This window comes from Pelophylax lessonae, assembly GCF_965119305.1.
Source record: "Pelophylax lessonae genome assembly, chromosome: 1".
NCBI lineage: Eukaryota > Metazoa > Chordata > Amphibia > Anura > Ranidae > Pelophylax > Pelophylax lessonae.
In genome coordinates, this window is record NC_138768.1 from 732,583,605 (window position 1) to 732,607,552 (window position 23,948).

General features: G+C 41.9%; 2 protein-coding genes across 5 annotated transcripts in view; one reads left to right on the forward strand and one right to left on the reverse strand.

Moving 5' to 3' along the window:
- Positions 1-23,948, forward strand: part of SGCZ (sarcoglycan zeta) — a 1,591,429-nt gene that overhangs the window by 981,789 nt on the left and 585,692 nt on the right. The gene's annotated exons all lie outside the window — the stretch shown is intronic.
- Positions 6,943-7,655, reverse strand: LOC309568720 (putative CENPB DNA-binding domain-containing protein 1). 2 transcript variants are annotated; one of them, XM_082274468.1, is made up of 2 exons: positions 7,542-7,655; positions 6,943-7,433 (listed from the first exon to the last, which is right to left on the reverse strand). In XM_082274468.1, exons 1-2 carry the CDS (start codon positions 7,639-7,641, stop codon positions 7,012-7,014), a joined length of 522 nt encoding a protein of 173 aa, XP_082130594.1. In that variant the 5' UTR covers positions 7,642-7,655; the 3' UTR covers positions 6,943-7,011. The 2 variants fall into 2 exon arrangements, with proteins under 2 accessions (XP_082130594.1, XP_082130593.1); XM_082274467.1 differs by having other exon boundaries at positions 7,515-7,655.

Here is a 23,948-nt window from a genome sequence, read left to right on the forward strand (position 1 = left end):
ATTTTGTGGATTTTTTTGATCAATTTTGACATTTATTAAGCTGTTTGAGCTGGTCTCTACACAAAAGCTATCTGGATTGGCTAATCCTCTTTGTTGCCTGGAGGCCAAACCTGGATCAAAGATTGTGGGGCCTGCCTGTAATGTGACCCTTGGGCACTGGTCTCTGAATTTGGTGCTCCCCAGACACCTAGTGTACTGGTTTCTTAGATTCAGTCTGCTTTTTAAGTCCACAACCTTGAGTGTGTATCAGACTTTGATGACTCATTCTGTGAGTAAGACCATGAATGAGGCGAAGGTATGTTAAATGTGACATTTGGGCATTTTGACATGTGAATACTTTGTCAGTCAGTCGCATAGTGCTTTCCAGTTTTAGCCCAGTTGTATAGCCCCTATTGTTCCCAGGATCTAGTGACTCCCTCTAACACAGATATTTTGGTGAGTTGTATCTGTGCTTTCCAGCTTGGGGTTTATTGTATTAGGAAACCAGAGGGTGCATTGCACCTCTGATGTACCTAGTTTCTGGTGTTACCTTGTGACCCAGGTATCTTGGTAAGTGAAGTCTGTGCTGGAGCACTGTCCATTGCTGTGTGAGTTCTGATCAGTTAGCCATATTATTTACCTGAAATATTAGAGTAATGGCTCAGCATTCTGGGTGATACAATCTCTAAAGCCAGCCATAGATGTTTCAAATCTCAGGTGGTTCAGCAGGGACCGACAGGCTGATTGTACACAAGTCGATCCATTGATTGACTTGGGTACAACCAGCATGTCGGATTTTAAAGATATGATTATTGCCAGCGATAATAGCCGCTAGCAATAATTATTGTGTTCTCCTAGTGGGGATTTTGTGGGACTAGTATGCCTCGCGCTTATGGTGGATAGATAAACCAGAGTGAATATATAAATAAATAAATAAATAAATTAATAAATGAGCTGTCAGCTGCAATGAAAAAGTGCAAGTGCTTTTTATGTGTGTTGGTCTGTGTTTGCAGCGCTGCTCTAAAATGTGCATATATTTATAAAATCCAATAAAATTCAGAATTCATAAGTGCAAAAATAGATATAAACCACATAATAAAATATAATAAATAAAATATATCATCAAGTGCAATAGTGCTGTGCTGAGTGTGCAAACCGGCTTGTTAAATATCACCATAAAACAAGTGTAGCAATAGATACTCATAAACAGTCCATAATAAAAGTCCTTTTTTCAAATCATAAAGTGCTGGTGCTCATCCGTGTTTCTTGTGGGGTCACCCCCTTTGTGGATGTACTTACCACAATCTGGCTTAAGTAGAGCAGGAAATAGTAATCATGGTATTCCTTGGATTCGTTGATAATTGCTAGAGATCCAAAAGAAGCCTCCTTTTCCTCTTTATATACTCCCAAATGTCCTCATAAAAAGAAAAGACTTTCCATGGTGAAGCCCGTTTAAAAATACAGTTTATTGGGGTTAACAGACAATGGGATACTCACAAACATAGTAGTTAAAAAGACGTGTAATACATTCGGTTCGGTGGTTAGCTGCTCCCGCAGCGTGCGCTTCACCGACCGGATATCATGTGACAGGGCGCTCGGCCAATGGCTAGACGCGTTTCGCTGCTAGACACAGCGTCTTCTTCGAGCTACAGAAGACGCTGTGTCTAGCAGCGAAACGCGTCTAGCCATTGGCCGAGCGCCCTGTCACATGATATCCGGTCGGTGAAGCGCACGCTGCGGGAGCAGCTAACCACCGAACCGAATGTATTACACGTCTTTTTAACTACTATGTTTGTGAGTATCCCATTGTCTGTTAACCCCAATAAACTGTATTTTTAAACGGGCTTCACCATGGAAAGTCTTTTCTTTTTATGAGGACATTTGGGAGTATATAAAGAGGAAAAGGAGGCTTCTTTTGGATCTCTAGCAATTATCAACGAATCCAAGGAATACCATGATTACTATTTCCTGCTCTACTTAAGCCAGATTGTGGTAAGTACATCCACAAAGGGGGTGACCCCACAAGAAACACGGATGAGCACCAGCACTTTATGATTTGAAAAAAGGACTTTTATTATGGACTGTTTATGAGTATCTATTGCTACACCTCCTAGTGGGGATGACTACCAGTGCCCCTCCATCGGGAGAATAAAATAGCTGCACGGGAAGGATTCCCACATAAAACACTGACTGTGTTGATGGAGGAATTTTAAGATTGTGGTTGCAGGAAAGAAAATCAAATCCTCAATGGCTTGCTTTAGTTTTTCTTGTGAAATTTATCTCAGAAAATACTGAAGGTATCCTTGTATGTTACCTTTGCGCATTAAGCTCTACATTGTGCTGTTTTCCAAACTTGTGTGTTTAAATCTATTAGCTGAGGACAGTCAATATCTAGAGCAGAGGTACTACCTCCAAAATACCCAGTCTTATTTTTTTTCTGAGTACTGTACCTAAGGAAAAAGGCATCCTTTTATAATGCCTTTGCATCTGGCACTCTACTGTATTTGCAAGTCACTATTTCCAAAGCCAAACTCAAGACACAGCTACTGCATATCCAATATGTGTCTATATAATTAGATGTGTGTTTATGATTAACACATTTTTATATGTGACCTTAATTTGTTGGATATGACTTAAAGTCAAACTAAACCTATTGGTTATCCCAAATGTTACCATGTCTCTAATTACCCCCTCTGTAAGTTTGCCTTACAGAGGTTAGCTACTATTGCACAATGTTCTCATATTTTAGAGCAGTGTTATAATCACTAATGCAACCAATTCTGACTGCTTATTTTTGGTTACTCTTAGTACACCACTAACACATACTCTCTAGTTTCAAAGCAAAACACAACTTTTTCTGTGTTCTGACATCTGCTGTTTTGTTCAGTAACTAACTTGTTCAGTAAATGTATACAAAATACAGTTGTGCGTATGGGTAGTTGATGGAAAGATTAGATCTTAAAGCTAGGAGACTTTTCAGATGCCTAATAGAGACATTCAGGTCACACCTTGTAGTAAAATATTAAAAACATTACAATTTTATTGAAGTATACATATCAAAATAATGACAATAAAACAATATTCTGTATCACAGGGTCATCATTTCATAGCTGTGAAAATGATGTTATTCCCAACATGTTTCGCCTGGGTTTTTATTTAGCCTAAAATTATAATGCAGACATAGGAGTTATGACCCTAAGGGCTCTAAATTCTATATAATAGCCCTCCCTCTTTCCTTTGAGAATTTATAATCATTGATGCATATTTCTTTGCATACTTCTGTCTGCAGAGACATATTTTCAACCTCCTATGCACTGTTTCCAGTCTTTAGGAAGTTATACAGCTTTTTAGCTGATCCTATATCTCTATCTGCATTTCTAAATAGATAGTCAGGCTTCAGCGCTGAACTTACTTCACATTTTGCAATGAGGCACTACTGTTTTTAAACAACACCACCCCAGCGTGTTGCACACTTTACTTTCTTTCACACATTTCTAGCATCTAAGAAACCTTTTTCCTTGTACAGCCCAGCCGGTACAGCAGAGTACAACACAGCTGTCCTTCTGGGCTACAGCCTTGCTTTCTTGCCTGCCTTTGGTGGCTTGGCCACCTTTGATTCTTCTCTGCACCTATTTTATCAAAACAACACGTCTTTTACTATACATCCTGAGGACAGTTCTGCTGCTATAGGTGACCTCACTTCTCACTTCCCTTCTGTGTCACAGAGTATATTACCATTACCTCTACAGGAACCTAATTATGGTGTATTAGATGAAATGTTGAAGATGCATTCAAAGAACATCTTCTGCACTTATGCGTATGGAGGCAGGTATATTTTTGCCCGAGTCTCCTGCTTCTGGCTCTGTAAGCTCACTCCATTGCAGGAGATATTTTGATGAGACAGAGCTCCCTCAAACCCCTGATCTGTTGCTCCTGTTCCTCAAAAACAGTCATAATTTGATTCACTAAAGGAAAATAGACTGTGCACTTTGCAAACTGCAGTTGTGCTCTGCAAGAGCAGTTGCTCCAGATCCTGGTAAATGTGCTGAAGTTTTGCTGACTTCCATCATCCAATCATGTGCAGGCAAAATTTCTGTTTTTTTTTTTTTTTTTTTTTGTACATGATTGGGTATTCTTTGCAAAGTGAATCTTCACCTCATTTACTAAGCTCTGGGGCAACTGCACTTTGCAAAGTGCACAGTCTTTTTTGCCTTTAGTAAATCAACCCCTCAAAGTCTTGCTTCCACTCTAGTCACAAAACTTACACCTGCTTACCCTTCTTGAATAACAACACATCTGCTGGTTAGTGTGATTTTGCTGGTAATTTTTTTTTGGTTATTAATTGAGAATAGTGCAGCACAGGAAATAATCATAAATTAAAAAACATATAAATTGTATATAATTTTTAAGAGAAAGTCAAAATAAATTTCCATAAAAAGTTCATAAAAAAGATAACATATGGTGCAAAGTGATGTCTCTAGGTGGAACATGCAGGTTTCATAATGTCTAGCACCTCCACCATACACACAGATGGACGCTCACCTTAGGACCATGATCCTCTAAACCAACACAATGGTCAAACAAGCATTCCCATGAGGGGATCTAATAGTCTCCCAATAGTCTGAGTGGATTTGAGACAGTCAATTCCTCCGTAAGATCGTTGATATTGATATAAATGCAAATTGAAAGAATCTAGTGCTCTCTGTTGTGTAATCATTTATTCAATAAATGTAAAACCACTTTACAATTCTGGAGCTTGTTACAAGTGCACAAATGACTGCTCTGTGTATACACATATAATCCAGTAAGATGGCCGCAGGTGTCATCATGCATGGTTCCTTCCCCCATACGCATTACGTACTGGGCAGGACTTCGTCAGTAGGTATGGAGCCACGCTAATCTCCTGCACTTAAATAGACCTGCCTGAGGTGCCATGGCTGCACAACACTGCCCACTCTAGCAATTAAATTCTCAGCGAATCACTTGATAAGCTGAAAAATCAAATGTTTTGTATTTATAAAATAAAGTTTATTTAATAAAGCTCTCTTTCATTGTGAATGACCCTACCTCATCCAGGCTTTCTTTTGAGGCTTTGATGCCCCTAAAAATTGATTTTTTAATTACTTTAGCCCCGGAAGATTTTGCTGCTTAATGACCAGGCCACTTTTTTTCAACTTGGCACTGCGTGACTTTAACTGACAATTGGGCAGTCATGCAATGCTGTACCCAAACAAAATTTATCTCCTTTTTTTCCCACAAACAGAGCTTTCTTTTGGTGATATTTGATCACCTCTGCACTTTTTATTTTTTGCAATATTAATAAAAAAAGAGCAAAAATTTTGCGAAAAATTGACATTTTCTACTTTGACTGTTAGAAAATATCCAATACACAGTGAACTGACTCTGGTCACGACCCGAATTGGTCATGAACCGAGGCACATTTTCCCATAGGGTTCAATGTAAATCCGGTTAATCCGTTCTGACCTTTTTTTCTTGGTTTTTGAAGCACAAAACATATGAAACACATTAGTACAGTATAGTAATGTATAAAGAGAGAACACTAACCTTGCTTGAGATTACTTTTGGCATGGAGGAAGGCAGGTGGGAGGCGGGTGGGAGGTGGTTATTGTTTGGAGGGAGAGTCCCCCTCCATAAGGACATCAGGGGGATCTCCTTCAGGGGTTTCCTCTCTCCTTTGTCTGCTAGCTGCGGGCTCAGTTCTGCTGAAAAATCTGTCCAATGTCACTTGTCTCTTCCTGCGCTGCATAACCCTCCAGAAATGAGAGACCACATTATCATTCATGAGATTTAACAATCTGTTCATGACAGTTATGTTGGGGTGGTGCTTTTCATGGCACTCATTCCATTTTTGCATAATGGATTTTATGGCATCACTGCTAACCTCCTCCCTTTCTTCCTCTTCCTCAGTGGAATGCTCCTCAAGAAGTGCCTTCTGCTGCTCACTGTGGAGTTCAGAAAGCTCTTCCGTGGTCAGCTCCTCCCTATGTTCCTCAACAAGCTCTTCCACATCAGCACCATCAACGTCCAGACCCATACTGTTGCCCATGGACACAATTTCCTCCACTACCGCTGCATCAGACCCTTCTAAGTCATGTTCACTTTCAGTGACACATTCTGGCCACAGTTTCCTCCAGGCTGAATTTAGGGTTCGGGGAGTGACCTCTTTCCAGGCTTTGTCAATGAGGTTAATGCAGTGGAAAACATTGAAATGTTTCTTCCAGAACTCTTTCAAAGTCAAGGACATCTCTTCAGTGACATTAAAACACCTAGTGAAGAGCGCCTTTGTGTACAGCTTCTTGAAGTTGCAGATGACTTGCTGGTCCATGGGCTGCAGAAGTGGTGTTGTGTTGGGGGGGAGGAACTTTACCTTGATGAAGTCATACTCAGCATCCATATCATCCACCAAGGCTGGAGAGTATGCCGGGGCATTGTCCATCAGAAGAAGGCACCTTTCAGGCAGCTGGTTATCAGAAAGATATTTTCTGACGGTGGGTGCGAACACCTCGTGCAGCCATTCCATTAACAATTGCCTTGTGACCCAAGCTTTGGCATTGGCTCTCCACATGAAGGGCAGTCTGGCCTTGTTCACATTTTGTTCCCTAAATGCACGGGGGGTCTGAGAATGATACACCAGTAGTGGTTTTATTTTCAGATCAGCGTATGCGTTGGCACACAGCAAAAGGGTCAATCTGTCCTTCATGGGCTCGTGCCCTGGTAGTGCCTTTTCCTCCTGCGTGATATAGGTTCTGTTCAGGATTTTTTCCAGAAGAGCCCTGTTTCATCACAGTTGAACACTTGTTGAGCGACGTATCCTTATGTCTTCATGAATGCCGCAAATTCTACCTTGTAGGCTTCTGCTGCGGCCTTGTCAGAACTGGAAGCCTCACTGTGTCTAATCACACTGTGGATGCCACTTCTCCTGCGGAATTTTTCAAACCACCCCCTACTGGCTTTAAATTCGTCACTTGCTGCACTTGTAGAGGGGCTTCTTTGCAGTAAATCATTGTGCAATTACCTGGCTTTCTCACAGATCATAGCTTCACTACCGCTATCACCTGCCAGTTGTTTCTCATTCAACCACACCAACAAAAGTTTTTCCACCTCTTCCAGCACTTGCGGCCTCTGCTTGGTTAACATTGTTACTCCTTTTGCAACATCAGCTCCTTTGATGGCGGCTTTGTTTTTCAAAATTGTCGAGATTGTTGACTTTGCCATCTTGTACTCCGAGGCCAGATCAGTCACACGAATACCACGGTCATGCTTTTCTACAATTTCCTTCTTCAGCTCAATGGTTATTTTCTTCACAACCTTGCTGTCACCTTTACTACTGCTCTGCACTTTCTTTTTGCCACCATGCTTGCGCTGCACATTCTTGTCACCTGCATTTCCACTTTGCACATTCTCACTTGCATTTCCACTTTGCACATTGTCACCTGCATTTCCACTTGGCACATTCTCACTTGCATTTCCACTTGGCACATTGTCACCTGCATTTCCACTTGGCACATTGTCACCTGCATTTCCACTTGGCACATTGTCACTTGCATTTCCACTTTGCACATTGTCACCTGCATTGCTGTTCTTGTCACCTTCATTGCTGCTCCGCACTTTCTTCTTTCCACCATGCTTCTTGGGAGCCATATTGGGAGTACAGTACAGTACTGTGCAGTAAGCACTCAAACGGGTGAACTGTACTGTACAATACAGTAAGTACTGTACAGTAGTACAGTACGTGCTAAAAAGCACACCAAATAGCAAAAAGTGTACTGTACTTCTTTCTGTGTGTCTCTTCTCTTCTCTCCACGATCTTCCTACAGGAAGTCACGCCCATGTGACAGCCTGGAAATAGCATTAAAATGGCCACGGCTCCTGTTCGTGAACCAAAGCGGAGTTCATGAACCGGAGCATATTTTTATGAACTTTTCTGTTCGTGAACCGAGTTGTTCGTGAACAGAAGCGGTCACTGTATTCAATTTTTGTCATATATTTAGGCCAAAATGTATTTAGCTACATGTCTTTAAAAAAAATTCTCAATGAGCGTATTTTTATCCACTTTAAGACCAGACAATTTTACCCCCTTCCTGACCAGGCCATATTTTGCGATTCAGCACTACTTTAATTTAACAGACAAGTGCGCAGTCATGAGACACTGTACCCAAACAAAATTTATGTCCTTTTTTCCCCACAAATAGAGCTTACTTTTGGGGGTATTTTATCACCTGTGCAATTTTTAATTTTTGGGCTATAAACAAAAAAAGAGCGACAATTTTGAAAAACAATTTTGAAAAAAAAAAAATTAGATTCCTAAATAAAAAAATTTAAAAATCATTTTTTTTTAACATTTCAGGCCAATTTGTTTTCTGCTACATATTTCTGGTAATAAAAATCACAATAAGCGTATTTTGATTGGCTTGTGCAAAAGTTATCGCGTTTACTAACTACGGGAACGATTTATGTCATTTTTATTTTTTATTTTTTATTTTTTACTAGTAATCTGCAATTTTTTTGCGGTACTGCGACATTGCGGCGGACAGATCGGACCCCTAACTGACATTTTGACACTTTTGGGGGGACCAGTGACATTACTACAGTAATCAGTGCTAAAAATATGCACTGTTACTGTAATAATGACACTGGCAGGGAAGGGGTTAACACTGTTGGTGATCAAGGGGTTAAATGTATGCCTCAGGCTATACTGACATGTGTGGAGGGAGGGGGTTCTTTGACACAGACAGAGATCGCAGGTTCAGCTATGCTGAATCCTGTGATCTCTCCCTGTCTGTCACAGAGAAGATCCGCCTGCTTTGTTTACACAAGCAGGCGGATCTTCTCACACTTTCCCTGACTATCGGGGAAGAGAGACGGCAATCGCTGTCTCTCCTCCTCCGGCCTGACTCCTGCTGTGTCTAAACACAGCGGGAGCGAGCCTCATCACTAGGAGTCCAGCGTCTACGTCACTGGACCCAGGGGAGCCAACCTACTGCAATAGTATTACTGTGAGCGTTTGGCAAGTGGTCAAAATCAAAGAATGCAATAATTTTTTTCTTTCCTCTATAAAGTCACTGGTAATTAATTTGTTTTTAAGAATTGCTTATGTTCACCTATTGGTGTAAGCAACACACATAGCTCTGATTAACATACAAATGGAAAATTGTGTAGCCATGTGTTATTATCACTGTTAGGGCTCTTTTACACGGGCATTCCGATCAGATCCGCCTGTCAGTTTTTTAGGCGGATCTGATAGGATGCCCCATTCAGCCCTATGGAGCAGGGGATGTCAGCGGTGACATGTCCGCTGACACCCGCTGCCATCCGCATCCGATCCTGTCCGTGAAATCCGGACGGATGGAAACCCTATTTTCCATCCGTCCTGGGGATCGGATCGGATAGGATCGGATGAGAGCAGACAGGCGATTCCCCATAGAGAGCAGCGGGGCTCTGACACCTCCCTCTCCGCACACAGTGCGGAGACGGAGCTGTCATCCGCCAGCTCAGCGGGGATTGGCGATCCCTGCTGAGCAGAGCACGGTCCGCAACGGAATGCGGACCGTGTGAAAGAGCCCTTACTGGCTACTGGCTCCTGGCTACAATCTCCTTGGGTTTTTTTTTTACTCACAGATTTTATCTTTTTCCATTTTTTTTTTTTTTTTCTTGTTTAATTTTATTTTTTTTTTTCTTATTGATTGGATTTTTTTCCCATCCTAGTTCATTTATTTCACCACTAATGGTTTTAGATATTTTTTTGTGTTATCTTAGTTTTTACAGCCAGCGTTAATTTGCAGCATTTGTGCACTATCTACAAGTCTCCAGGGGGTGCATACGACTATTATGCTGACTCTCTATTAGCCCCCTTTTTGCCGTACTGCACCTGTCCCTCACATTAATGATCTGAGCTACCCATATAAGTGTCCATTCACCTCCAGCGGGTGGAGGTCTGACGAAGGAGCCGCGCATGCTCCGAAACATGTAACCGCCCATCCACCCGCGTCACAGGGTACCGGCCGCTCGTGTCCCTGCTCTGCTGCTAGGAGCCTCACGTCGCACACAGATGAGAGGACGCCCACACAGGAAGCGGAACTCTGGATGTCCGCACCATAGTACAGTGGCCCTAAAGATACCGGATGGATCGTGGACTACTATGCTTCATGTTGCTAATATCTCATCTTGCTCAATGTGAGTGCTTTTAATCCTGCACTTAGAGGCGCCTTGCCTTTTTTTCTCAAATGAATGCCTACAGAAGAAAATACAATTGGTCTTGCTTGCCACTGCCACTGCCACTGCAACTTCCACTGCAACTTCCACTGCCACCTTAAGCTTCACAAAAGTATCTCTAACAATGACAAGGTAATGCAGGCCTTTCCCTCTAAAGACTATGCTGTTCTTGTAAATTCAAGCTAGGAATATTTCTTCCCCTTACACAACATAGCCTTGGATTGCTCTGGGATGTCAAATAAGACTTGTTCAGATTTCAAGTATCAACATGTGATACACCCTTCATGAAACAAGGTGTTTTGTCTGCTGTGAACAACATCTGATCCTCAGGGTTTCATAGCACCCTTTAGCTTTCAGGATAGGATACTGCTAAAACAGCATATCTCTTAAAACACAGATTTGGATACTCTATTACCCAGAGAGAAACAACAAAGATGGGAAACATGGAATGGGTTCTTTAAAGCACTAGAACAACTTCAGATCATGTGCTCCAAAATTTCTGTATCTTAAATGTCACCAGAAGAGAGATTCATGCTTCCTCCCATGCTTCCATTTAAACAATAACTATGGTAGCCTATCTAAAAGTTATAGATCAAAGAAACAAAGTAAGGTTTTGGGGATTTTGTCCTTGGTAAGGCCAAGTTGACCCCAAAAAACAGCACATACCATTCCAAGGCTTTAAATCTGTGCAACCGTATTAGCCATTGAAATTGCTGAGCTTATAGCACATGAAACATACTTTGAAATAAGCTTTTTTTACTTTTACACAGACACCAAGATAGCGCTGGGATACATGCACAACCAAACAACACAGTTCTATGTGTATCTCAGAAACACAACCTAACTGTGCCTACGGACCTCAACCCAAATGATTGCAGCACCTGAGCACTGCATTTCTGGAAATGTCATTGTCATCCCGACCTGACTTCTTAAATGAGGACCCCATCACAATTCACACTGATTTTAGATTTTAACTGGTTAATCCTGAGTCTGGCAAAGAAATAAGAGCTAATACAGTTACACTCAACACCTCTGTGAAGTAAAAGACGAGGCTGAGTTCTTACTGTTTTGAACGCTTCTGCTCCGCTTATCCATGATGCTGCCTTCCCCTCTGAAGAACTTGATTCAAAGGTGCATGTTACTACCTTCCCCTCTAAAGACAGACTCATGGGCCATCTTCTATAACATCTTACAGACACTAGTAATGACATGACTCATATTGCACATGCAGTTCAGTTTTGGTCACCAATCCTCAGGAAAGGCATTGTTTAGAAAGAATTCAGTGAAGGGGAAACATAATAGGGGGACTTCAGCTAAGAGAACAGATTATATAGATTACAGTTATTCACTCTGAATAGGCAATACTTAAGAGGCAATATAATTAAAATGTACAAAAATATTAAAGGAGACTGCAGTAACTGTAATAAACTTTTTACTCTAAGGTCCTTGAAGATCACACACGGCCATGGTTTGTGGAAAATTGTTAGCTCTTCCACATCAAGAGACAGGTACGAGATGATTTACGACCCTTCAGTTGCTAACCCCCCTGTATAGTGAATTCTCTCTCTTCCAGACGGGAGATGCGAGGACACAGAGCACTTAACCGCTTGCCGACCGCCGCAAGTACATATACTGCGGCGGTCAGCCCCTCACAGGCAGAGTGATGTATCGGTACGTCACTAGCCTGTGAGGCTCTGGGGAGCGAGCGCACGCCGCCGGCGGCGCGCTCCCGCGCGGTCACGGACCCCCCCGCGCGTGTGACCGGCGGACCCGCCGGTCACTCTGCGATCGTCAGGGGGAGAGGGAGAAAGGCAGGCAGGCTGTGTAAACAAGCCGTCTGTCATTCTCCCCTGTGTAGAAACACTGATCATACGGTTCTACTATGTAGGACCGTTGATCAGTGTTCCTACAGCTCAAGCCACAGCCAATCACAGTTAGAATCACGCCCCTAGGGACACACACAGCCCCTCCCTCTCAAATAAAGTTAACCCCTTCACTGCCAGTGTAATTTTACAGTAACAGTGCATATATATATAGCACTGATTACTGTAGAAATGTCACTGGTAACCCCAAAAGTGTAAAAAATGTCAGTCAAGGGTCCGATCTGTCCGCCCCAATGTCGCAGTACCGCAACAAAAATCGCAGATCGCCGCCATTACGCGTTAAAAAAAAAACAACAAAAATGACAAAAATCTTTCCCTTTGTTAGTAAACGCGATAACTTTTGCGCAAACCAATCAAAATACGCTTTTTGCGATTTTTTTACCAAACATATGTAGCACAAAACAAATTGGCCGAAAATGTTAAAAAATTTTGATTTTTACTTTTTTTTTGGGGAATTTCATATAAAAAAATGTGAAAAATATTGTTATTTTTTTGTCTTTTTTTGTTTATAGCGCATGATCAAAAAATCGCACAGGTGATCAAATACCACCAAAAGAAAGCTCTGTTTGTGGGAAAAAAAGGACGTCAAATTAATTTAGGTACAGCGTCGCACGACCGCACAATTGTCCGTTAAAGTCACGCAGTGCCTAATCGCAAAATACCCCCTGGTCTTTTAGCAGCCAAATCCTCCGGGGCTTAAGTGGTTAAGCAAGGCGTAGACACATCTGTTTATTTCAAGTTTCGCTCACACATTTAAAGGATATTTGGGCGGCAAAAACAACTTGAAACTGGTTACAATTCATGAGTCAATTTAACAATAGAACATATCTCACAGAAAACAATACATGAAAAGGTCCTTGTGTTCCCTATACACCTGTGTCAATATGAGGTGTCTTGTGTCTGAAATTGTGTTTTGTGGGAGAGCCGATCCGTCTGTGTTCAGCTGTCATGTGTTAATGTAAGCAATTGTCAAATGTGTTTAGGTGGTGTCAGTAATCTCTATGCGAAGCCTTAACTTGTGAACTGTCCAAATGAATGAATGAAAAGGTGTTTAATATGTCAACACCTGTCAATGTCTTGTCGTCTATATGCAAAATATCCAACTGCCAGGTGTAGTCTGGCTCGTTAATATGTAATTGCAAGGGGCCCACATTCCATTGGAAAGTGGGCATGAGCTGAAATATATTATGAAATATATATTTTAGTAAGGCACGTTGATACACTCTTTCAGAGATTTAACCTTAGATTGCAGAAAGGGTTCTTTACTATAAAATGTGGAACTCCCTCCAACAGGAAATGGTATTAGCTGAGAGTGTCCATTTTGAAAAAAAATATATTCCACATAAAGCAGAATATGCAGGGGCTACGCACACATGCACACACAATTCTACTGGGCAAACTCGTGTCTTTTTTCAAGCTTATAAATATGTAACTATGTAGTATAGTAAAAAAGGATTAAAACAGTGTATATTAAAACATGTTGCACAAATCATTCCAAATTATTTTTTTTCACTTACTTTAAACTAGATACTTTTTTGAAGGGATGGTGTAGCACAGTTGTAAATGTTACATCGTATAGTTGCTGTTGATGCAAATGGAAGGATCTTTCAAGGCTTATTAAGCAGACAAGTTGACAAGCAGAAATGAAGACAATTAAGCTATCAGACAGTCATGACAACACAAATGCTGAAAGAGTATAAAACCTAGACCTATGAATCAACTTAGGCATATACCAATATACAAAAAAAAGCAAACACAGATTCAAATTAGTGAGAGAAATACTTACTATGGACTGATGTAAAAAACATACAAAACATTGCCTGCTTCTAATTAAATTTTCCGGTTTGCAGGCAAGCAACAATGATGTCTAACAATACTGAAAACAACACAAAAGCCATCCATTTATCAGTATTTTGAAAGCATGTCTTTGCTGTGAAAGAATGCTGTTTGTTTTCTTACTACGTTTTTTTCCCATCTATGTATAAGAGAAGCATATTAACAAGTTATATATTCATAACAAAAATAATGGCCGATTTATTTCAACACAACCAAGTGAACAAGGTTATGCACTAAAAAATCGAACTACAAGCATTCTAGTTTAGCCACAAAAGTGCAGTAAAACTACACTGGAGTTAGTGGCGATTCACACTAGTGCGATGCGGGAACGCTGTGAATCTACTGCTTGTTCTCTGCATCAAATTTGCAGCACAGGCAGATCACACTGCCATATGCGAATCACTGGGGGTTTCAATTCAAAGTTAACGACACCCCAGATCAAATCGCATATCGCAGTGTGACCTGACAGTTCGCACATAAATCGGATCGCACTGGTGTGAACCACCATGCGATCCAATTCTGCTGCGGACCAAAAAAAGGGTCCTTTGCGAGTTCAATGCAATTCATATGCAAATTCAGCTATACAATCTGTATGGCTGAATTTGCAATGCACAGAAATCGCATGTGATTTTAGGAGCAGTGCGCTCTGAATCACATGTGATGTCTGTCATCACACAATAGTGTGAACCGGCACTAAGTGGCAAAACCAAGCCATAGTTTTTAATTGGACTGCATTGGGTTCCAGCAGCCCGGTATTGCCTGGTCTGATGTGTATTCCTGCAGAAATAGCATTTGGCAGATTAGTTTGAACAAAAGGAATGTTTACATAATTCAGATCTCACTGTCCATCAGGTAACAATAGAAGTAAGTAGTAGGTTGCTGTGTTAGTTATGGTACCTGACTGGGAAATGCAAGGTGATTTGTTTTTTGTTTTTTGCTGTGGAGAGACTTTATACAGTTTTCTTCCTACAATGCTAGAAGCAGAGATTAAGGGGGGGTATGATCAACATGTATAAATACATAAGGGCTCCATATAGTGAACTTGGTGTTGAGTTGCTCACTTTAAGATCAGCACAGAGGACAAGGGGGCACTCTTTACGTCTAGAGGAAAACAGATTTTATCTCCAAAGACGGAAAGGTTTCTTCACCGTAAGAGCTGTGAAAATGTGGAATAGACTCCCTCCAGAGGTGGTTCTGGCTAGCTCACTAGATTGCTTTAAAAAAGGCCCGGATTCTTTCCTGGGTGGACTTAATATAAGTGGGTAGTACTAATATTTATAGGTAAAGTTGATCCGGGGAATATCTGATTGCCTCTCGGGGGATCAGGAAGGATTTTTTTCCCCTGCTGTAGCAAATGGGATCATGCTTTGCTGGGGTTTTTTCGCCTTCTTCTGGAACAACTGTGGGTATAGAATTGTGTATAAGGGATTGTATTGTTGGGTTTTCATTACTGTTTTTTTTTTTTTTTATTGGTTGAGCCAGGGCTTGTGTCTTTTTTCAACCTGACTAACTATGTAACTATGTAAATCAAACCACACTCTGCCTGCACTTACAATAATATAAAATTCACTATACAATAAAGAAAGCAGCTAGCACAATTCACTGGTGGTGAAACAATAAATATATTAATATAGATGCAGCGCTTTCAAATAGACATATAATATTAAGTCATCAATACGATGCAAAAATTCCAGAAAGTGGAATCCATTTGGTGTAATTTTTACACACACAAAATGATGTAGAAGTCCTCCACCAAGAACAAAGCACACACTGACCCTTACCCTTAATAGCAGTCAAACAAGCTCAGTAATCTCAGCTCCAAAACACCACATCCACAGGGATATCAGATGTCTGTAGCTCACTTGGTATATGGAACTCCACCACAGCAGAACCTCAGATCATGCGGGTTTAGTGCCGGTTCACATTATTGCGGTTTGCGAGATTGCATGTAGTTCGGAGCGACTGCTCCTTCATTACATGCGATCTCATGTGCGGATGCGAGTTCAGCCATAAACTTTGTATGGCTGAATTCACAGCGCATCCGCAGCAAACTCGCACATGAGGCATTTTTTGAGCCGCATCAGAATCGGATCGCACAGTGGTTCACACTTGTGCAATCCGATTCTGTGCAAACTTGCAGATCGCACTGCGATATGCGATCGCAACTGGGGGTGTCGTTAAATTTTAATTGACACCTCCTGAGTATCGCATATGGCAGTGTGAACTGCTAGATGTGCGGATGCGATGCGGGAACACGCTGCATATTCACAGCGTTCCCGCATCGCAGAAGTGTGAACCGTCACTTAACGGTAGGTAAAAGACACTTCATTGTGTAGTATTACTGATAGTCAAAAATTATTTAAAAATTCACCAAAATACTGAAAAACATTAAAGGTAAAATATTCTCAGAAGTGTTTCCAACCATTAGGATAGGTAATTCCATGATGTGGTAATGTCATATGATGTCATGGCGATGTCATATGACCAAGCTCCACCCAATGTGTTTCGTCATATAGACGTCATCAGGGGCGCCTGAAAATAAAGGTTTAATAAGTAACCCCTGAGGGTGGAAGTCACACAAGCCTAGCAAATCAAAATCCACCCAAATAAGGTTCATGTGCATACACTTTATATCAAATAATTAACAACACATAATCAATACCCTTGTTGTTAAAGCATGGGTGCTCAACCTGTGGCCCTCCAGCTGTTGCAGAACTAAAAGTCCCCTGAGGCATTGCAGGGCTGATAGTTACAAACATGGCTTCCAAAGGCATAGGCATGATGGGACTTGTAGTTCCACAACAGCTGGAGGGCCACAAGTTGAGAACCCATGTCTTAAAGGGTGGCATTGTAAAGCAATTCGAATTCCTTTGGGTTTAATACTGCAGCCAATAGTCTTTTGGGATATCCTTTATCTTTCAGTTTGCACATAATTTCCTGTAATCTTTTTTCTAGTCTGTCTGGATCACTTACTATTCGTTTGACTCTTTGAGCCACTGAGCAAAAAATGTGTACATAATGGAAACTGTCATATCTAAGTATTTTATTGCATACTGTGGGTTTAGAATATAAATCTGTCTTAAGCTGATGGAATCTTGGCACTATATACTGTCAAAATGAATTTAATTGAAGGATTAAAAGCATTTTAAAACTTCATGAAACATAGATGGCCAGCAAAGGCTAGGGCAACATTGGATCCAATAGCAATGTCACTGCATTGCAAATCAAACTTATTATAAAACAAAAAAAATGTTTTTAGCCAAATTTAACCCAAAAAAGCTCCTTGACTACTTGGCGCCCGTGCTATAGCCAAATGACGGCAACAGCACCGACTTAAAATGTCAGAAGTGCATACATGAACTACCTTCCTTGGGACTCGGCTTATCACAGGTCGGGTAAAGGGACAATCACAGCGAACCCTTTACTACATGATCAGCTGTCAGCCAATGACAGCTGATCATGGAAGTACACAGAAGCCGGTTATTGTGTGAGCGTGAAGAAAAGAAGAAAACCGTTAACCATCTTCTGTAAGAGGGACATCGGTCACACACAGTGCACACCAGTGTCCTACAGTGCCACTGATCAGTGCTCTGCAGTACTAATAATAAGTGCCTACCAATGCCACCTATCAGTGCCTATTAGTACTGCTAATTACCGCCCACCAGTGCCACCTATAAGTGCCCATCAGTGCCGTCAACTAGTGCCCATCAGTGCTTATCATCAGTGTCACTTATCAGTGATGCCTATCAGTGCTGTCTACCAATGCCTATCAGTGCCGCCTATCAGTGCCCATCAGTGCCACTCATCACTTCGTACGCTTGAGACCAAAAATAGGATGACCCAAGCCACGATTCATAGTGAAAAAAAAGCTACTATTCTAGGCACAATCCCTAAAAACTGCAAAGTTTGGCAGCCATGGGTCGACCACTTTTTACCACCTGGCTTTGACTCCTCTCTTCTTTTTTTGTAACAATCATTTGTATTGAAAAGATGTTTGGTTTACAGGTTAACATAAAAAGGAAAGATAAGAATAGAATATGCGGGTTTACAAAAAGATTACACGCATGTTGATATTGATGCACAATCACCATTGATGCAAAATCGCACTGAACAGTTAAGTAACTAACAAGAATAATGTAACTCATCAGTAACATTACTAACCATAGGTCAGTGTTGTCTATAATGATCAAATTAAGGTATCTGGGTGAATCGAACACTGAACAGGAAAGAGTATTTATAGCTAATAAGCGTTCAAATGTGTGGTTTTCTTGGACTATCTGTTTCACGTCTGTCAAATTAAAAGATTTAATGGTTTTCCAGTTGCGAAGCACCAGCGTACGAGCAGCTAGTAATATATGAGTGATGACCAGTCTAAATAAGTGCGGGTACTTTTCTATACCTAGGTGGAGTATTGCTAGCACAGGATTGGGGGGTGATATAAGCCCTGTGATGTCTGAGATAAAACGGAACTCCTGGTTCCAGAAATGTTTAAGGCTTGGGCATTCCCAAAACAGGCGAAGGAGGTATCCCTTCTGACTGCAGCCATGCCAGTAGAGGGGGGATGCTGTTGGGAAGTAGGTAGCTAGTTTGCAGAGCGTGTATTGCCATCTGGTAAATATTTTTAGCATCATTTACCAGTGTTTAACACAGTGGGTCGTTCTATGAATTTCCCGGAATGCAGACTGCCACTGTGCCTTAGAAAGGCGGTGTGTAAATCTAATTACCATTTCGTAGTTGTGGCAGTTTTGTTGATACATTTCTTGTTTTGGAAAAGGTTGTGCAGGAAGAGAATACCCTTCTTGTGTAAATTTGAGGAGGAGAAAAATTGCTACACTTGTGGGGGAAGGGAAATTTCCGGGATAGGATGTTGTTTGTGTAGGATTTGCACAAGTGTAGGATTTGCACACTTGAGTAATGCAGTTGGCTAGGGAGACCATACTCTGTTACTAGCTGCTTAATATCTTTAGGTTTAGAGTCATTCAGGAAGTTATTTAGAGAGGCAATACCATAGGAATGTTATGGCTTAGTATAGAGCATTGGGATTTTAGTTGAGTTGTAGGGGAAATTGGTATGTCACTTTGTGTGTGCTGTTGGTGTGGTTGCTATTTAGGAACCTCCAGGGTTTTAAGATATTTGTATGGGAGGTGGGAATGTTGAGATGCTCCAAGGTACCATATATCATCTATGAGAAAGACTCTCAGATCTCTTGTGGGAGGTATGGCCTTTTCTATGTCTAGTCAAAGAGGGTTGTTATGGTCATTGAACCAGTATCTGATTTAGTCAAGTCCAACAGCTCTAAAATAATCATGGACATCTACCAAGCCTGCACCTCCTACCATTTGTGCATGATCAAGTTGGAGCATGAGCATCTTGCTTTTTTGCCATTACAAAGGAATTTCCACATGAGACTCGACAGGGTAGTGATTATTTTAGACAGTATAGGGATTGGCAGAGTGCGGAACACATAGAGAATTTGTGGTAGAATTGACATTTTAAAAGCAGCAGGTCTACCTACCCAAAACAGTTCCTTGTTCTCAATATCTTTTAGTAGGGTTTGAATTTTGCCATTTAAAGGTTTGAAGTTGGTGTTGTCTAGTGTTGAGGCTGTTGCTTTCAATGTGACACTTAGGTAAGGGATTCTATGTAAGCTCCACATAAATGGGAGAGTGTTTTGAAGGGTTAGTCTAGTGGAGGTATCAACTCCGAAGGTTTAGGCTAAGGGATTTTATAAAATTGACTTTATAGTGGGAGACAATGCTGAAATCTGACAGTGTTTGGTGGGCCTGTAGTAAGGAATTGAGTGGATCAGTTAGTAGTAGAATGACGTTGTCTGCAAATAAGTTTATTATGTGTGACCTGGTATCAAATTGAAATCTGTTGATTAGGGAATGGGATCGTATCGATCGCTTCTGCTAGGGGTTCAATCATTAGAATAAATATAGTTGGAGATAGAGCCTTGGAACCCAAAATTGCGGCATGTATTGCCAGTGAACTCTGTCAAATGCCTTCTCCGCATCTATAGAGAGCAGCAGAGAAGGCACTTGATGTCTCTCAGCATAATGCAAAATGTTCAGTAACCTTCTGGTAGAGTCCATGGTTTGTCTCCCCTTCACAAATCCCATCTGGTCCTTTTGCATCAGAGGAGGGATTATGTCAGTTAGGCGTTTTGCTAGTACTTTGGCATAGGTTTTGACATCAGAGTTTAGAAGTGATATTGGCCTGAAATTAGCCAGTGGGGTGAGGTCTTTTTCCCCATTTAGGGAGTGTAACTATGTACACTTTCAGCATCTCCGGGGGCAGGAAAGCTGTGGTAGCTGCTTTGGTAAAGACTTTTTGTAGGTATGGAGAGAGGGAGATACGAACAATTTTATAGTACTCATTGAAAAGCCTACTGGGCCTGGAGACTTGCCGTTGGACAAGGTGTTTATTGCTGATTCTATTTTGTGTGTTGTAAAGGGGGAATTGAGGTTCCTAAGTTGATCCTCGGAAAGAGAAGGGAGATTTAGGTTCTTTAAGAAAGATTGGATATGCTCAGTGATTGGTTGGGGTGTTGATGGGTCGTTGCGCAGGTTGTAAAGTGCGCCGTAGTAACCTGCAAACTGATCAGTTATGGCCTGGAAATTGGTTATCTTGTGGTGGAGAGTGGGGTGTATCAAGCATGCTATCCGTGTCTTTGTGCATGCTGCTTTTTTTTATTGGCCAAGTACTTGCCTGCCCTGTTGGCGTTGGCATAAGTTTGGAGGTTGAGGCACCTAAGAAGTTTGTCGTATTGTTGGGGCAGAAGCTCCCTCAAGTTTTCCCTAAATTTGGTAGGGGTATTGGTGGAGGTCGTAGTGGTTGAGATATTTTGAGACTCTAGCTGGGGAGTCTCTGAAATAAGGAGTCTAACTTTTGGGTGTACCTTTTTTTCTCTCTAGTCCCTAACTGTATAAGGATTTCTCTCTTGTAAGCTTTGTGGGCATTCCATAGAACGTAGGGGTCTGTTACTGACTCTGCATTGTTGAGGAAAAATCCCAGAGATGCTGAGAGATCACAATTGCAGTGTTAGATTCTTGTAGGAGTCTAACGTTACAATGCCAGATGGGGAAAAAAGGGGGAACATCCTGTTTGGCAATGCACATGGTCATCACAGCATGGTCTGACCATGTTATCATGAATCTGAGTGGAGGATTCTTTCTACGGTAGCCAATTTTCATTTAAGAACATGTCAATGCGTGAGTAGAAAGAGTGTCTGTGGGAGAAAAAGGTGTAGTTCATTGGCATGTTGACATCTCCATGCATCGTAGACATTCTCTGTGTGGAGTAAATTATGTAGGGTTGGGATGCGTTTTTTGGTGCAGGATTTAGTGTCCATCCCTGCGTCAACCATGAGGTCGAAATCTCGGCAAATCAGGAGGTTTCCATACCTTACAGAGGCAGATGTGCTTAAACAGTTTCCTGAGAGAGCAAAGCTGGTGGGAGTTGAGAACATAAACTACCACCACAGTGTATAGACGTAAGTTAATATGACATATGATAATTATAAATCTGCCATCATCGTCAAACAGTCACAGGCGGTGTTCTTCCTTTTTCGGTGTTTCAGTCTTATACCTCCCCCTTTCACCGTGTAAATCTATGGGGTGCTTCTTAGTGCTCTTTACCTCTATGGGTGTGCTAGCCGCTCACCTCAAGATTTCAGGTAATGCGCCTCTTTCTAAATGGATATACCAGTCATCTCCTCCGCCGCCTGTGACTGTTTGTTTGGGACACTTAAAGCACTTTATAAACATTGAAAGCACCTTATTTGGGAACTGTGTAACACACCAGATTATTCACCTGTGAATTGATTGAGCACTGAACACTTCACTATCACTTATATGAGTATATATTCTTTAATCACTTAATAATATTAGTGATATTATTCTAGTATCTTTTTTTCATCAACTGGATAAGCACTGTTGCACTTTATATGTATAGATTTATTATGGCTTACTGTATATTTTAAGACATACTATTTGATTGGAGAGTCATATATTTTTTTTGGAGGACATCACATTTATTTAAGCACTATCAAAGTTATTTATTTTATTCCGATTTTATTTATTTCAATTTTATATTAAACTACCGTTTACATATTTATTCAAAACTACCTCCCTGAAGCGCGGTACTCCCCCCCCTACCCTGTCGTTTTAACTGTATGGTTTACAGAATTGGTACACGCAGCATTAAGGGCACCCTCCCCCACATATCCTTAAGACAGCGCGAGACTCATACCCACATACATTGTATTCTATATTGTCAACTCTCCCTCCTAACGCTTGTACCTTGCAGTTATTAATCCCTGACATGAGATCTGATTGTAGGGATCCATGTAGGGATAGCAACATGTCTTTTAGCATGGTATCAGAGATGGACTGCCTTGAAGAAGGGAATGTGGCAATGGGATCTTCTGCCTGTGGGGAGGTGTCTGTGTTGCCTGACTGGGGCCCGCTTACCTTCATATCTGGTTCTGCCTGGTTTCTGTGTGTAGGGTCCCTGCATTTTTTCTGCTTTGCTGGGCTTCTTGTAGAGGGGAGAGATGATCCGCTCTGCAGGATGGTGGATGAGGACTCCATGTGTCCTGCGCCCTAACTGCAGGAGGAGGCCTTATTGTTTAGCTGCTCTTAGCTGGCTCTGTTGCAATTCTGTTGTAGCCCGCGTGAGCTTGGAGGAAAGAAGCCCGTTAGTTTATGGGGCAGGTGTAAGGGTTCAGCAGCAACTAGGGAGACCAGACACATGTAGCTACACACCAAAACAATATAGATAGCCTTAAAGTAAAATTTATTATAGTGAACCACAAAACAAACACACACAGCAACAGTGAACTAAGAAAATGCCAGTAAACAAAAACCAACCCCAAAGACACAATAACTAAAGAACCAACTATCTACAAATATATACACTATACAGGACAAGGGGAGCAGGGTAGCAAGGAAGAGGGCAGACTAGACTGGATTACTGGATACAAGGCAGAGAGCAGGAGCAAGGGGGTACAGGATAGATCAGGGTATGGATCAGGATCACAGACAACTGGTTCAGGCAGCAAGGAGGCATTCAAAATAGTGACGCGCCTGGGAAAGGGAGGAGCAGCCTTAAATAGCCACCTGGCAGCTGAACACAGTTTGGGTGATCATAGAAGCCTGCTTGCTTCTGGGAGACACCTGCTGGTGGACAATGGAAGTGCAGCATTCAGTCCAGGGCAACACAGTGTCACCAGCAGGGGAACTCAATCCTAACATATTCCCCCCCTTAAGGAGCGGCCTCCGGACGCTCCATAAGGCTCCACCACTGGGGTCTGCAAGCTGACTGGGTACCCCACTGCCAATGTCTGAAGGCTGGCTGAGAACCACACCGCCGGGGTCCCAAAACTGGCTGGGTTTCCTGCTGGTCAGATCCCTAAGAAGTCGCAACACCGAAGGCTTACCATTCTTATAAGCAGCCTGTGTCCCAATGTTGAGACACTGAAAGCTACCCGAATGCTTAATGCCCAAGTCCCTGGTCCATGCAGGTACCCTGACACAAGGGTGTCCCATCACAACTGGACCTCTTCTCACACTGTTAGAGACTGCTCTGTATTTTACCTGCCACTCAGGTCTACCCAGGGCATAGGTTACCCCACTCGGGTCCCCAGATGCACCAGGGATTGCAGAGATGACCCCTGGGTCAGGACAAAGTTCATATGGAACACTGCCTTTTCCCATAGGACCTCTACTACTGGGGCCGTAACAGCAGATGCAGTTCTCATGTTCAGAGTGGATATCTGGACATCCTGGCCTTAGCATAACAGGATCAGCTGGCTGCGAAAAGAACACAGAACGAGCAACAGTAGGGATCTTAACCCACACAGAAAACCCATTTGGGCCACATAACGCTGGAAGTTCAGGAGCCTCAGACATATTAGCAAGTGGGAGCTTAACCCGGTCAACAGAGTCCAGTTTAACAGCAAGGGGTGAATTGACAGAGTCCGGCTGGACAGCGGCCCCGGTATCAGCAGAGTCC